The sequence below is a fragment of the Diorhabda carinulata genome, chromosome 6, assembly GCF_026250575.1.
Source record: "Diorhabda carinulata isolate Delta chromosome 6, icDioCari1.1, whole genome shotgun sequence".
Lineage (NCBI taxonomy): Eukaryota > Metazoa > Arthropoda > Insecta > Coleoptera > Chrysomelidae > Diorhabda > Diorhabda carinulata.
The window spans coordinates 9691729-9706382 of NC_079465.1; the positions used below are offsets into that span (position 1 = coordinate 9691729).

The following is a 14654-nucleotide window of genomic DNA, read 5'->3' on the forward strand; positions in this document are numbered from 1 at the left end:
TGACGACATACAGCCAGGATCTGTGTTTTGCTAGTTACCAGTTTATTTGAAGAGTGTACCACATGGTACGTCTGAAGACCTGCTTTTACTAGGCGTATTTTTTATAGAAAAGAAATTTCTTCCTTTGATTTTGCTCTCACCTCGATAAAGTTGAGTCCAATTTTTCTATAATTCTTCTTTGATTATTGGCCATATATCAACGTAATGTAATTTATATTCCCTTATTAAATTTTGTTGTCTTCCTTGATTGGCTAATTTATCCGCTTTTTCATTTCCTGTGATTCCTGAATGACTTGATACCTATAATAATTTGACGTCTTTTCCATATTAGACATTGAATCCGAAACGATTATAATTTTATCCTGCTTTTCGCTACTTTCTTCTAAAGCTTCTTTAATTGCAATCATCTCTGCTGTACAAATTGGAGTGAGGTTTCCGATTCTTCGGGCAATGTTCATATTTTGGTTCCTTTGAGTGATCCTAATTGCGCATGCTCACGATCCTTTGTTTATATTAATCGTATGCCTTCATTATTTCTAAAAATTTTCCATTGCAGCCTATTGAGCACTTAGAAATATTGGAATTTAACCACTCCAGTTTCCGTATTTACAGCCAGTATTCATAATTGTAGCATGGATATCCCTCTGTGATTTCCAGTTTATCTATATATTGTAAGGCTAATTTAAACCCTCCTAGTAAGTTTGGTGGAGGCCCTTTTCTTCAAAACTTCGGCTCCTCATTATATAATTGATAAATCGTGATCAGTGATCTTCCTATCTCATCATTTTTAAATGATAGTAATTTAAAACAAAATTTCGCATTCAACCACACTCTTCTATAAAATAGGCTAGTTTCTGATGCCTCCGCAAGTCAAACGTTGGTTGGGGTTGATTTCATAAATCCCAAGGCTGTTCTAATTGCCTGATATTGTACCCTATCTAGCTTTTTCCATATCTCCTTTGAAGCCTTGCAGATTATTCCCATATCGTACTCAATATGTGGTCTTACAATTCCCCTGTAGATATTGAGGAAAACTGAAGGATTGGCTCCCCAATAGGTTCTGGTGAGAGCTCTCATCACGTTAATTCCTTTACCTGCTTTCAGGCAACTGTTGTTTATATGTTCTAATACTTATATGAGTCAGCCTATTCTATATTAGTATCTAACAGAGCAATAGGTTCTACGTATTGTCGAAGTTTTCTCTTATTGAATATCGTCGCCTTAGTTTTGTTAACAGAAATTTCCATGCCATGTTCGATAAGCCATTCATTAACTTGGTGTAGAGCTTCTTCCATACTGTACCTTAAGTGATCGATATTAGAGTGTGAGTAAGTCAGTACAATATCGTCTGCATACTGGATAACTTTGATAGAACAATTAACAACCTTCCTCAAACTTGCTGTGTAGACATTGAATAGTAGTGGACTTAGGGGAGAGCCTTGTGGTAGCCCCTTCGTAGATTGTCTAGGACCAATTAGCCGGCCAGAATTTGGTGATCTCATAAATATTCTCCTTGCTGTTAACATATCTGTGATTAACCGAATAATGTCGGCATTGATTTCCATGTCATTCAGGTGTTGTGCTAATTTATCCAAAAGAACATTATCATAGGCTGCAGAGATATCCAAGAATATGCATAACGTTCTTTTACCTTCAGTAAATGCTGTATAAATCTCTAGAGCTAATTTTGTGATGCATTTCATTACTCCTCTGCCTTTTTTGAAGCCGATTTGTAGATCATTGAATGTTTGTTGCTTTCTAAAAAGTGATCTATTCTCATGTGTATTACGTTCTCTAGGATTTTACTTACACACGATGTTAATGCTATTGGGCGGTAGTTATCGTGGTAATTAGGGACTTTACCCGGTTTTAGAATCGGTATTATTATCGATGTTTTCCATTGTTCAGGTAAGGGCATATGTCCGTTGATAAAATTGTTGTAAATATTGAGCAAATTTTTGATCGTGATCTCTGGTAAGTTCTCCAGCATTGAGTAAGTTATATGATCTTTTCCTGGTCCTGTACCCCTCTTTTTCTTCATTAGAAACGAACGTAATTCATCCTCACTAATTGGTGGCGAAGGTGCTAAATTTCTAAATATAATAACTTCTTCGTCCCTCGGAATGATCGTCGGGGTCATCGCGAACAACATTGTTTCTAACCATTGTTCCGACTCTGTAGAGTGAGTCCCATTTTCTTTGCCTCCTTTTGCATATTTTCTCACAACCTTCCAAATCTCTCCAATAGGATAGTCTCTGCTTAATGATTCCATAAAGGATTTAAAACTCTCCTGCTTCCTTTTCTTCATGATTCTCCTAGCCCTGGCTACCATTTTCTTATATTCTACGTATTTTTTCTCGGAAAAGTCGTTCTTATATTTCTTCAATGCGCCACTTCTTAAGCTGCGAGCTTTTTCACAATCACTATTCCACCATATTGGCTTTTGTAACTGTTTTCTTGTTCTCATCGTGATTTTTGTTCCTGGGATAGCCATATTAGCCCCTTCTTCAATTTTCATTTCCCACTTCTCATAAGTTAAGCCTAATTCAACGTTTTCCAGTGCCTTCGTATATTTATTCCAATCTGCTAATATACTAATACTTTCCATTGACTAAATGGAGCTAATTCTGGAGTCACAAGTGCTATGTCAATGACACTTCGATTTTGACCTGGTGGTGTCAACCGTGTAGCTTCTCCTGTATTCAAGTATACTAGATTTTGCTCTTCAATTGCGTCCAGTGTATACCTTTTGTATTCGTAGTGCCTGATCCCCAACTTGGTGGTCCGCGTATTTTCCTAAATATCTCTAGATAATTTTGTTTTGTAATTTACAAATCCGGTGGGCAATAGATTATAACTATTGAAATTTCTTTAACCTATTCCTAAGATCTGAAACCGGTTGGGTAAACTGGTACAGATATTATTATGGCTAAACGATATGTCTTTGTGTTAAAACTCTTAACTCAGAATAATTCGAATATAAACTTCTATGTTCCATTGTAGAATAATGAATTCTTTTTTCCTTTTCATTTGTGCGTCATTAATATGTACTTTGTGCGTCAGATTCATCAGGGCTATTTGATATTGGAATCTCATCTGTATTCATTTTTTGGATCGTTTCAAAAGTCATATCCTGTTGTCTTTGTTCCATTTCTATATCCGCCACTTCAGGTGATTCTAGAATATACGAATGTTCAATTCTCTCAATTTCTGAAAATACTTCCCTCTTTGTTATATCCTTAATTTATGAATATTCTGATAATCTTTTCAGAAAATCTACTAGTGAAATAGGGTCTGGCTGGTACTCATGTACCTGCTGTTGTTCCTGTCTCTGCGACTTATTGACTATCTCTGGGGTAGGAATTCTACATAGTAGTGGGAGTAAGCACCTTACAGTTCCACATTATAACCTGGTGATGGAGATTGTGATTTCCTATTTCTATCTACTATTTGTGTATACTTCATTTTTGATGTAGAAAGTTGTTCAAAGTTGTTACTTCTTTGATGCACTTCTATTACATTTTGTTGCCCTTGACACGGCGTTCTTAATACAGGAAAATCTCTACCAGTAAATATGATTGTATCTCTTTGTCTTTCAATTATAGGAAACCTCTGGCTGGCTTCAAACTATGAGCAATTTTCAAATGTCATAAGTTTTTTAATATTTTTTTGTCTTTCATTTTCCTTACAGTTTCTGTCAGTGGATTTATGTTGAGCATTACAGAAGAAGCATTTCTGTTTCTTCAATTGACATTCCTCTTCCTCGTGTTGACTAACACATATGGAGCACCAACACTCGCGACATCTTTTTTTGTGTGCCCAAATCTTAAACAGCTCATGCATTGGATAACTGGTTCAACATATACCTGTACTCTCGACTCAAAGTAATTTACGCCAATCGCATCTGGCTATTACTATAGTTTGTGTTGGTTTATATTCAATCATATTATTTTCATTTACAATTCTTCAATCTACAATCTAAAAACCAACCGCTAAAGTTTCACGCATAATGGGATCCGTTGCATTAAACCATACGGAATTTAAGAAAATGGTTTGTAAAATTTTTTGATTCAATAATATCTAGTAGTATGAGTTAAAACTCAGTATTTTTTAAAAAAAACTGCTCGCTGTCTTCTTTAGCAGAGTAGTTTTTCAAAACAATGAGATATCTCGCATCATTTACTTTGGTGCAGTTCTTGACGCCAAACATACTAACAGTAAATTCTTGAAAGGTCTTCATTTTTTCATCCATGAAAATATCATCAATATCTGTTAAAGAGGCAAAAACTTTTTGATTTCTTCCTTTAAAAAAAACTGAAAAGGTTTTTTTATTATAAAATACTGCCGTGTAACCGCAAATTGTAAACGCATGAAAGCGGGAAGACTTTGGCATAATTTGCTTCAACTTCAACGCTAAATCGGTGCAATTAACAGGTTGACTATTAGTTTTTTTGTTGCTGAATTTGCAACCCGAAATTCCGATTCAATAAATTTGTTAGTATATCCTAACAAAATAATGAAAACGTCTGTATCAGAGGCTTTAATTAAAATTCTTGAGCCGGGCTCTGCTTTAGAAGCATAATTACATTCATAATTAGTTTCTTCAGTTTACGTGAACTTGATACAAGTTAGGTTAGGTGATCGATGGTTAAAAAGATTTTTTGTGTTTTGAATTATTGTTACCAAATTGCCATTTTCCCAATTATCAGTGAGAAACAGCACCAAAACCTCTTAAAACGATAATTTTGTTGAGGTCTTGAAATTTTATACAGAACATCGAATTCTTTTCTGCTTTCTCGTTGGGAATCTTTTTCATTTAAGCTGAATTACTTACCAGAGAGCCTTTTTTGAGTTCAGCGAATAGCCACTGGGGGCCAAATCTGGACTATACAGTAGATGAGGAAGCCATTCGAAGTGTAATCCGTTCAATTTAACCATCGTTGCAGAGACCAGATAACACTTTTGAAGTCATTACTGAGCTTCTACAGAATTGTTTTTCGTCAAGAATCAATGATAAATTAACACATGAAATTGTTTTGAATGTAACAAAAATAGCTCCACATAAATCGCTGTCACTTTTTTCTGACTAATCGAAATTATATATAAAATTTTATTCTTTTGAAAACTGGTACTTCATAAACGTTAAATGGGTTTGACAATAACAGCGCCATCTGTGTGTCAGTGACACGACTGATTGAGTAATGTATTATTTCTGCTGCTTGTTAAACATATCTACAAAAACTATCCTTTATTTCAACGTTAACATATGTTGGCACAACCATTTCAGTTTTGAATTTCAAAATCTTTGCTGTTGTTGATTTTGAAGTTTTCAACATCTCTGCAGTACATGAAAAAAGAGCAGGCGGCAATGGTGCTAGTAGCAAAGTCAGGCAATATTCGAGATTAATTTTTTTTGTTCAGACAAATTGCCTAAAGTCACAGCAAAATGTTTTTGGTTCTGTTTATACTAATAAACTTTGTAATTTTCCATGGGACTCAAAACGACATATCTCTTTCATCAAGATTTTTCTGTTTTGAACAAATTATTCTGAAAGTGTCAAAAGGGGTGTCTCGAAACTATTTCAAGAGTTAGTGTGAAGCAAACAAGACGCGGGATGTCGTTTACTAGCGCGTTCCTTAAATTTTTAGTTACTATCATGCCGCACCCGGGAAAGTAACATTCTATACTAATATACTAAACATTCAATACTAATGGAAACACTATTGGCGAAATTCATCACGACCGTCCAAAGACAGCAAGAACACGTAGAAATATTCAAGCTTTACAAGAAAATGATTACGTTATAAGATTGAATTTTGTGAATGCAATGTTAACAATTTCAAAATGTTCTTCAGCGATGATGCACATTTTCATTTGGATGGATCCGTAAATAGCCAAAATTGTCGTTTTTGGGGAGAAAAGGATCGACAGACCTTACATAAACGCCCTTTGCATAGGTCAGAAGTCAGCGAGTGGGTCGCTATGTCTGCGAACTGCATTATTAGGCCCTACTTTTATGAAGATAGCAGAGAACATGCATTGACTATAACTTCTGCACGCTATGTCTACATGATACGCAATTTGTTCGGGCCTCAACTACAATAATGTGAGCATTATAAGCGGCTGACTGGGTGGAGCCACATCGCACACTACTAACAACTCTTTAGCTGCATTGCACGAGTTACTCCCAGAAAAGGTGAATTCACGAAGAGGTGATATTGAACGGCCACCTCGGAGCCCTGACTTGACTCCACCTGATTTTTTTCTTGTGGGGTTATCTTAAGAGCGAAGTCGACGAGAATAATCCACGATATTTGGCAGATTCAAGAAACAATATTGAAGAAAAGATCAGGAGTATTCCTCGACCACTTCTTCAAAAAGTTTTGAAAATGCAAACGGTTTGAGGAGTGCCGTCAACGTCAACGTGATGGCCGTCATTTATACATCGTCGTGTTTAAAATATAAAATTTTATTTATCTATTAATCCATACACACACATATATATATATATATATATATATATATATATATATATATATATATATATATATATATATATATTTATATGTATGTATGTATGTATAATGTATTTTTTTCCAACTAAAGTAGTTGAGTCGTTATGAGACACCCTGTATACAGTTGATGATTGATTTCTGATTTACACACACGCACAATTGTTCCTTCGTCATTTTTAATATGTAATCTTTTTAGGATACGCCACATTCCTGGATGATTTGGAGGAGATAATTATTCAACCAAATATTGCATCCATGACACGGCTGGGATCGTTTTTCTATGAAACAATTTGAAAGATAGATGAAACTTTATTGTATTTTGTTATGTACATTTTTGTTTTCTAAAATAAAATTTCCAATTGATATTTTTAATCATAGATACTGACTGAATGTTTTGTGTTGTGAAATAGCAAAGTTCAATTAATAATTGATTAATAATTTCTTATTTCAACTATCATGCATAAATCAAAAAGTCCTATGTTAATTTTATTCCACTTCATGTACCATGTTTTTTCATTAAAATACAAAAGATGAAAATTCGATATTAAATGATTTACAATAATATGATAAATTGATAATGAACATGATTAATTATAACTTTATGTATGTGCATAACACTTCTTGTTGTGTAAAGACTCGAATTCTACTGGTCAATAACATAATTTGGATGAACTACTACCACAGGATCTTCCTCTTCTATTTGACTTGGTCCTTTCAATCCCGTGCTTGTTAGTGGGATAATAATTTGATCCTGCAGAGATGAATATAAGAATTAATTTCCTCACGTTTAATCAAAAGATGAGTATAATTTACATATTTTAAGGTAGATCTTTGATATTCAAACATTTTATACACAGAACAATAAAAAATCTTCATTCAATTTATATTATAAATAATATATATCAATTACCAAAAAGTAGTTTTATATATGTATACTCCTACAAACTATCAAACACTTACATGATACATAAGGCGATCAAGAACTTTTTCAAACATGTCTTTTTTCTCTATCAATTCATCTTCATTTTCTATTTGATCTGATATTTGGTTAAGGTACCATTCAACTACATCACTTCTGCGAATACCTTCTCTGTCTTCTATAAATTATTAAAATACAATAATGGTAACGTAAATACATAAACACAAAGATTTCAACTATTTAACATATGAGAGTTTATAATTTTCTATCTAAAGTTTAATGTGTTTCACTGATGTCCCCTTCTCATATTAAAATTAGACCTATCTATCCTCATTACACTGTCGCTTCCTTATAATCAATCCTCCTGGAATAACTGTACACTATGAATAGTATTTTGATCCCTTGTTCAGCTCATCCATTTACTTACTCGTCTTCAGTACAATTTCTGGCGTATAGTGTGCCAGATGACAGAGTATTTTGCCTACTACAATCTCTCAACATAGATGTTGTAATCAGCGGTTGAAATGAAGGTTTATCTTTAGTAAATTGAAAGCATAACACAGAACTGTAAGGTCACGTTTCCCCTTCGGGAGACAAAACATTTGATATTTTTGGAAGAACTTTATTCGAAGATAATTTTAGCCCTATATCTATTTCGAATGAAAACACTGATTTACAATAGTGTTATCCAAAAAAATAAAATTTGTTGCATCTTGATATAAGGTGAATAATGACGTGTAGTGAAGAATGATGTCGTTATGATCTCAATCATAACATGAAAAATAAATTTAAGGGAATCAAGAAGAAACGTAAAGGATATATTGAAAATGCGGTGCTCTACATGTACATATTGGTATAATTGTTACAACAATAAAATCTAGGATGGACGTCTTTATTAGTAATAATTGTCTGCCATCAGTGGTCGATTTACCAGCAGGCTGAGTAGACTGTACCATAGGGCGAGAATATTTGTTAACAATTCCTGTATTTTGATATACAAAATTAAAAAAAAATGTTTAATCGGAAAAGACGAGGTTTGAAATTTTGACAGAAAAAAAATGAATTTAATAAAAATTGAAATATGCTTGATATAATGTCTTAAAAATTTTTTGCCATGAAAATAATCAAAGATCTTACAGGAAACCTTAGTTCTCAAATTATAAAGTTGAAATTGTATTGATAAAAGGTGTACTTTGAATAATTGTGAACTAAAGTATGGAATTTTAGAGATCAGTAGAGGCGGGAATAGATGAGTTTAATCTATAGACAGCAAACCTGTAAATCCGCTACTGTCTGCCATGACGCGTTTGCATTTCAGTATCAACTCTGCATGGTTAATCTCTTTATGTTCATATAATAAATCACTTTATGCTACAACTATGTTTTGCAAAATATATGACACTTATATGGTTTTGCAAGAAAATATCAAAAAAAAAACAATTTTGATTTACTATGAAAATCAAATGTAATAAGCTAGCCAAATCATTAGGGCATAACAGCTGTTGGTTAAAAATTCGATGTAAAATGCATAATTACAACTATTGCAGTGATCTGTCAGATTCGTTGAAAACACCTGATGGTAATATTTACCTGTTTCCATACGACTTTCTTCTCTCCTCATATGAACAACGATCATATTACTGATATTTTTGTATTCCTCAAAACTCAACACCATCTTCTTTTTTGTTACAGTAGAAGTTACAGTGGGTTCTGGAGTTGCTTCTATATTTTCATCATTATTAGCTTCATCATTATCATCTCCCAGTTGAATTTCAGGTTGTTCCACTCTTATAATGGATTTATTCAATAATCTTAAATGGACAGGAAATATTTTTTATAATTTATCGTGTTTATGAATATGTGAGAAACATACATTAATATTTTAGAAAATTAATCAAACTAGTCCCAGTTTTGCATGGTTTTAATTTAATAAAAAATCCTAATAATACTATAATTCAAAAATTCAGTTTGATAATATACTGCCTCTCTATATATGACTAATTTATTTTATTAATTTGCTCAAGTCTATATATCTAAGAAAAACCAAAACCAAAACAATGATCACCTCGTGAACATCCCGAGCGAAACGCAGCGTGGCATCGTTATGGTCTAAATCAGTGGCAGCATAATACACCACAAAGAAAAAGGCGCGGGAGGGGCCAGCACAAAAAACAAATGATTGTTAATATTTATAAAAATGAAACACAAGAGAATGATGACAAGACTGTTAATGACATTATTTCTAAAAAGTAAAATATTTCGAGAGTATCTTCTGCAAGTGTTTACGGAATCGTACAGAGCTAATCATTTTCAGTGGCCGACCCAAAAAAGTATGCATCAACAAAAAAATTAAAAATTAAATTGATGATTTCGACAGAAGCGCCATTAGAAGAATGTACAATTTTTTTTTCAAAATGAGTTACCTACAGTGGATAAAGTTCTGAGATTAGTTAACAAAGATAAGGACCTGCCGGATTTTAAAAGATTAACATTTTGTAATTTATTAAAAGAAGGATTTCAATACAAAAACGAGAAAGGAACAGTTTATTATTAGAAAAATAATAATTTTGTGGAAATGAGGATACCTTAAAAAAATTAAGAAATTTCATGGAGAAAATAGAAAAATTTACTACCTGAATGAAATATGGGTAAACACTGGACATAATAAGGATAAGGTTTGGATGGATCCTTCAATACAAGCCTCAAAGCAAGCATTCTTGGATGGACTTTCCATCAGATTAAAAAACCCATTAGATAGGTAATGTTTCAAAAAACTATTTTACAAGTTTTTTTTAGTGTCACCTGTCTGTGTATGTATGTGTGTAATCAAATCTAAAACTATAAAACATAACTGAATATCTTTATCTTTATTTATTAATTTCTCACTTGATTGTCTAGTTCTAAATATCAAGTAATTTGAGCTTCTTCTATTTCTAAAGCCACATTGTAAGTCCACTAAAATTTCATTTAAATAAAAGCTTATTTCTAAAAAGATTTTTTATTATTTATTATTATTGGGTTGACTAAGATAATTTCCATAGTTATTACAAATCAAGAGAGTTAAGTTAACAGCACATTTTATGTTTGTTTTTATATGTGCCAGGTTTTACAGGGAAAATTTAATTTTAGGAAGAAAGAGTTTATTAATTTGAAACGAAAAAAACGGGTACTATTTTAGATTTTATGAAAGAGTATAAAAATAAGTATAACTCGAATATTATTGAAGAAATGGCCAAAAAAACACAATAAAACCATTTTACAGTTACCGCCCTACCATCGTGAACTCAATCCCATTGAGTTGATATGGTGATCAGATGTGAAACAATGTTGCAGGAGAAAATAAAACATTTCAATTTTCTGACTTTAAACATATTTTTCATGAAGCTATTCAAAGAATTAGACCTGATAAGTGGAAAAAGTGGATTCAACATGTCAAGGAAAATGTTGAAACCAAACTGTGGAATTTAGACATTGTCATTGATGTGCAAGTTGAGATCATTATTATAGATGTTGTCGAGAGTGGAAGCTGATGGTATATATAATCATTGGAAAAAGTAAAAATTCGAATATTATTAATATCTAGTTTTTAAATGAATGTGTTGTGTAGAGTGGAGTAATATTTCTTTTATTTAGATATTCTTATTAAATAGTCACTTTTCTACTTACCGATATGCTTCTTTAACATGTTTGATTTGAACTTCATCTGAAATATCCATTCTTGCCATTGCTTCAGAAAGTCGTATCATACTTTCCAATTGTCTTACGGTGATACGCCACGTTGACTTTCCTGTACTTGAACTATCCCTTAGTCTCAATCGATTGTAATAATGTACCAATAAATCTCCAGCTTCCTTGCTGAGAATAGGCTTAAACTTCCTAGCGAAACTAATGTATTGTAGCACTTCTTGTTTAGTATAAACTCTTTCGACAGTTTCTTCTATATTACAATGGAGATCCACAATTTTTCTAGCTATTGCATAGTCTATCACTTCATTACATTCATCTATTAGAATGAAGAACAGATCAAATCTTGACATAATAGGAGCTGATAAATCTATATTCTGTTGTAAAGATTTAGCACGATCGTAGCGACCACCAATTGGATTAGCTGCCGCTAAAATTGACGTTCTAGCATTCAAAGTAGCTCTAACACCAGCTTTGGCTATGGAAATAGTCTGTTGTTCCATAGCTTCATGAATAGCTACCTGATCTTTTACATCCATTTTGTCAAACTCATCTATGCAACATACTCCATTATCTGCTAACATGAGAGCTCCAGCTTCAATAACAAAATCTGAAGATTCTTCATCTTTTACTACAGCGGCAGTTAAACCTGCTGCAGATGAAGCTTTACCTGAAGTATATACTGCTCTTGGAGAAAATTCGGAGACCTGCTTAAGAAATTGACTCTTTGCTGTACTTGGATCTCCAACTACACAACAATTTATATCACCTCTCAATGATGTACCTGGAAATGTAAGAACATGATTAGTTTTAACTAAAAAATAAATAGTTACAAAAATTTGTTATTTAAAAAAATATAAAACAGGAGTCCATTCTCTGAACACTACTTGAAAATATTATAGAGCAACCATTCTATAATAGCTTTGTGATGAAAATCATCAGAGAAAAACTAAAACTGTGTTAGCCACCACAACATTTCTGCCTCAGATTATATTCGTCTACTGTTCTAAAATTGTTAGTAAATGAAAAAATAAAATCATTATTACAATGAAGCAGTGTTTTAAATAAAAGAATTGTCTTAGTACTAGACTTTTATTTGGGAAAGTTTGAGGGAAGCTTCTCAAGTAGAGAAAACAGGATTAGAGAATACCACCAAATAGTTTTAATTATATAATTCAAGAAAAAAAAATAATTTAAGTCAAAGGCAAATGCAGAGGATAATGACAGTAATCACAAATTTCAACTAAAAATTCCTAAAACCCTCACATTTTCCAAAAATTTAACTAACGAAACAACAGCAATGCCAAAACCTAAAAGACCAGGTTGATTTATTGCAAATCTGCAAATTTAGGATCATCAGTAGTCTCTCTGATTACTACATACATACCTTCTATTGTTGTTTTTGAAACCCCTCCAAACAGCATCAAAAGAATCCCTTTCTTCACCTCCTCATTACCATGAATACTTGGGAAAAGACTGTTTATCATATTATTATACAAATTTTTATCATGGGACATTTCATACATATGTGTCCATTCTCCTTCAGTCATCTGCTGTTTCATGATTTCAGGAGTTATCTCTCCTAAAGGCATTTCAATTCCTCCAAATTTGGAGACAGTCTGTTGCACACTACATGCTAAAAATGCCATGCGGTAATGTAGATCCCGAACTCCAAGAGCTTTCAAGCCCCTTACACCTTCAGACTCCTCAGTGCGTCGATTTTTGGCAGATATCTGTGTTTTTGCACCAGGAAGAGCAAAAGCTCCAACATCAGGTACTACTATGAGAGTTCCAGTGAAGTCATATCTATCCCCAGCCTATAAAATCAGAATAACTATAATTAATTAACAAGAATTATATTTCACATTGAATAGTAAATTTCAAAAATTGAATTATTCTGCTAAACAACAGAATACAAATATAAAATAGATTTGCCACAAATTATTGAAAATTATACATATTATAAACCAACCTGACAAGTATTTTTTCAATTTTCACGAGAAAAGTTCAAAAAATATTGAATAGATTTATAAAAATAATAATTTGAGGTTTTTCTAAATTGAATGAATATTATAATTACATTATAGTCATCTGAACAAAATATTTTATTATTTATGAGTATGGTAGTTGCTATATAAGCTGTAACGTAGGTCATATTAGTCTTTTCAATCTCAGGATTACTATTTAAGTATAAAAGAAACAAAGAGCTGGGATTTAAAATTTAACAATTTACCTGAACTGTTTCTACATTCTCTGCTCTTAACACAACCTCGACACTTCTTGGTATACATCCTCTGGGTAATTCTGCTTGTGTTTCTTGAATTCGAACCTTTTGGAAGTCCACAAATTTGGACTTGTCAACATTTAACGTAAATTTACGGCGATTACTGCATACTGGATTTCGACAAATTGTGGGATTTGTAAACTAAAAGAGTAAGTAAACTTATTATTGAATAAGAGATTCACTTCGTCAATTATCTTACCTTAAACTGTTGTTCTACATTTTTTATCACAGTCTGACATTCCACACAAGTGAATGTTCCGGAAATCAATTCTGGATGCACAGGATGAGTACGAATAACTTGTCCAGATATCCTTACCAATGTACCAATTTTATCAGTTTTCAGTTCTCTAACTTTATGTCGTGTAGGTACATCCATAAAACTGATATAACATTCTTTTTCCGTTTTGAGTCCAGCACGGTCTTTAACAAAGTTTGCAACAGCTTGACATAGATATGGATAAATCCTAAAGTATTCTTCAATTATCGTAGTAGCCAAGTTTTGGTTGTACTTTTCTACATCTTCAAAACTTATTTCAATTGTGCTTCTTTCCTCACTCTGAAGTTCTAAAGCTGGTTCTAAATATTTAAGTTCGCCTTCTTCTTTATACCTTAAGAAAACAGTAAATATTAATCAATTACAAACCAGTTACAAATAATATCTACATACTCTTCTAAAAAATCCTGAAACAGTTTTTGGCACCTAATTCCAATTTCATCACGATGTAGTCTTAAACCGATATTAGCGTCAGCAATATCCATTTTAAATATAAAAAGCAATAAATAAATAGGGTCTCGCAAACTTAAGAAATATTTTTGGCGGGAATGATCTGAATAATATGAAGTTAGTGGCTAAAGTTCATTTCTATCATCGCGTCATCAATCCTGATTGGATGAAATTGAAAGGTTACTACCAATGCCACGTTCCGACTAAGGAAGACAGAATGGCAATGATTTCTCTATCCTCCAGGGTTCCAGTTCGATTTTGCGCGTTCTCAAGCATACGCAGTATAGATAAAGTGTCTTTAACGAGAGAGAAAATGAATATTGTTGCCACCCTAGCGTAGGGACGTTTTTTCCGAAAAGTCATTGAATCTCACCTTTAGAACTGTCAAATCATCTTCTTAGTTAAATGGCCACTGGTCTTTTTTAATACGAATATGTTGATAAGCTGCGAAAGATGTTTCCACTATAACAATTAATTTGATTATTTCATTAATTCTAGTTTATATATTTAATACTTCTATATGGACA

General features: G+C 32.7%; 2 protein-coding genes across 2 annotated transcripts in view; one reads left to right on the forward strand and one right to left on the reverse strand.

Annotated features, from left to right (window-relative positions):
• Positions 1-6893, forward strand: part of LOC130894867 (general transcription factor 3C polypeptide 1) — a 52099-nt gene extending 45206 nt beyond the window's left edge. The window contains exon 24 of the mRNA XM_057801882.1: positions 6713-6893. Coding sequence (XP_057657865.1) covers positions 6713-6810 — 98 coding nt within the window. The 3' untranslated portion in view covers positions 6811-6893. The remainder of the gene's footprint in view (positions 1-6712) is intronic.
• Positions 6806-14430, reverse strand: LOC130894868 (DNA replication licensing factor Mcm6). Its single transcript, XM_057801883.1, has 8 exons — positions 14071-14430; positions 13603-14011; positions 13353-13544; positions 12507-12936; positions 11102-11903; positions 9026-9246; positions 7477-7613; positions 6806-7267 (listed from the first exon to the last, which is right to left on the reverse strand). Exons 1-8 carry the CDS (start codon positions 14160-14162, stop codon positions 7160-7162), a joined length of 2391 nt encoding a protein of 796 aa, XP_057657866.1. The 5' UTR covers positions 14163-14430; the 3' UTR covers positions 6806-7159.
• Positions 14431-14654: the final 224 nt, after the last annotated feature.

Excerpts from the sequence above, each read along its gene's own strand:
- LOC130894868 (XM_057801883.1), bottom strand. The coding sequence starts at position 14,162 with ATGGATATTGCTGACGCTAATATCGGTTTAAGACTACATCGTGATGAA. Across the intron at positions 13,545-13,602 it reads ATGTAGAACAACAGTTTAAG|TTTACAAATCCCACAATTTG; the intron begins GTAAGATAATTG and ends TTACTCTTTTAG. Across the intron at positions 9,247-11,101 it reads CATGTTAAAGAAGCATATCG|ATTATTGAATAAATCCATTA; the intron begins GTAAGTAGAAAA and ends TGTCCATTTAAG.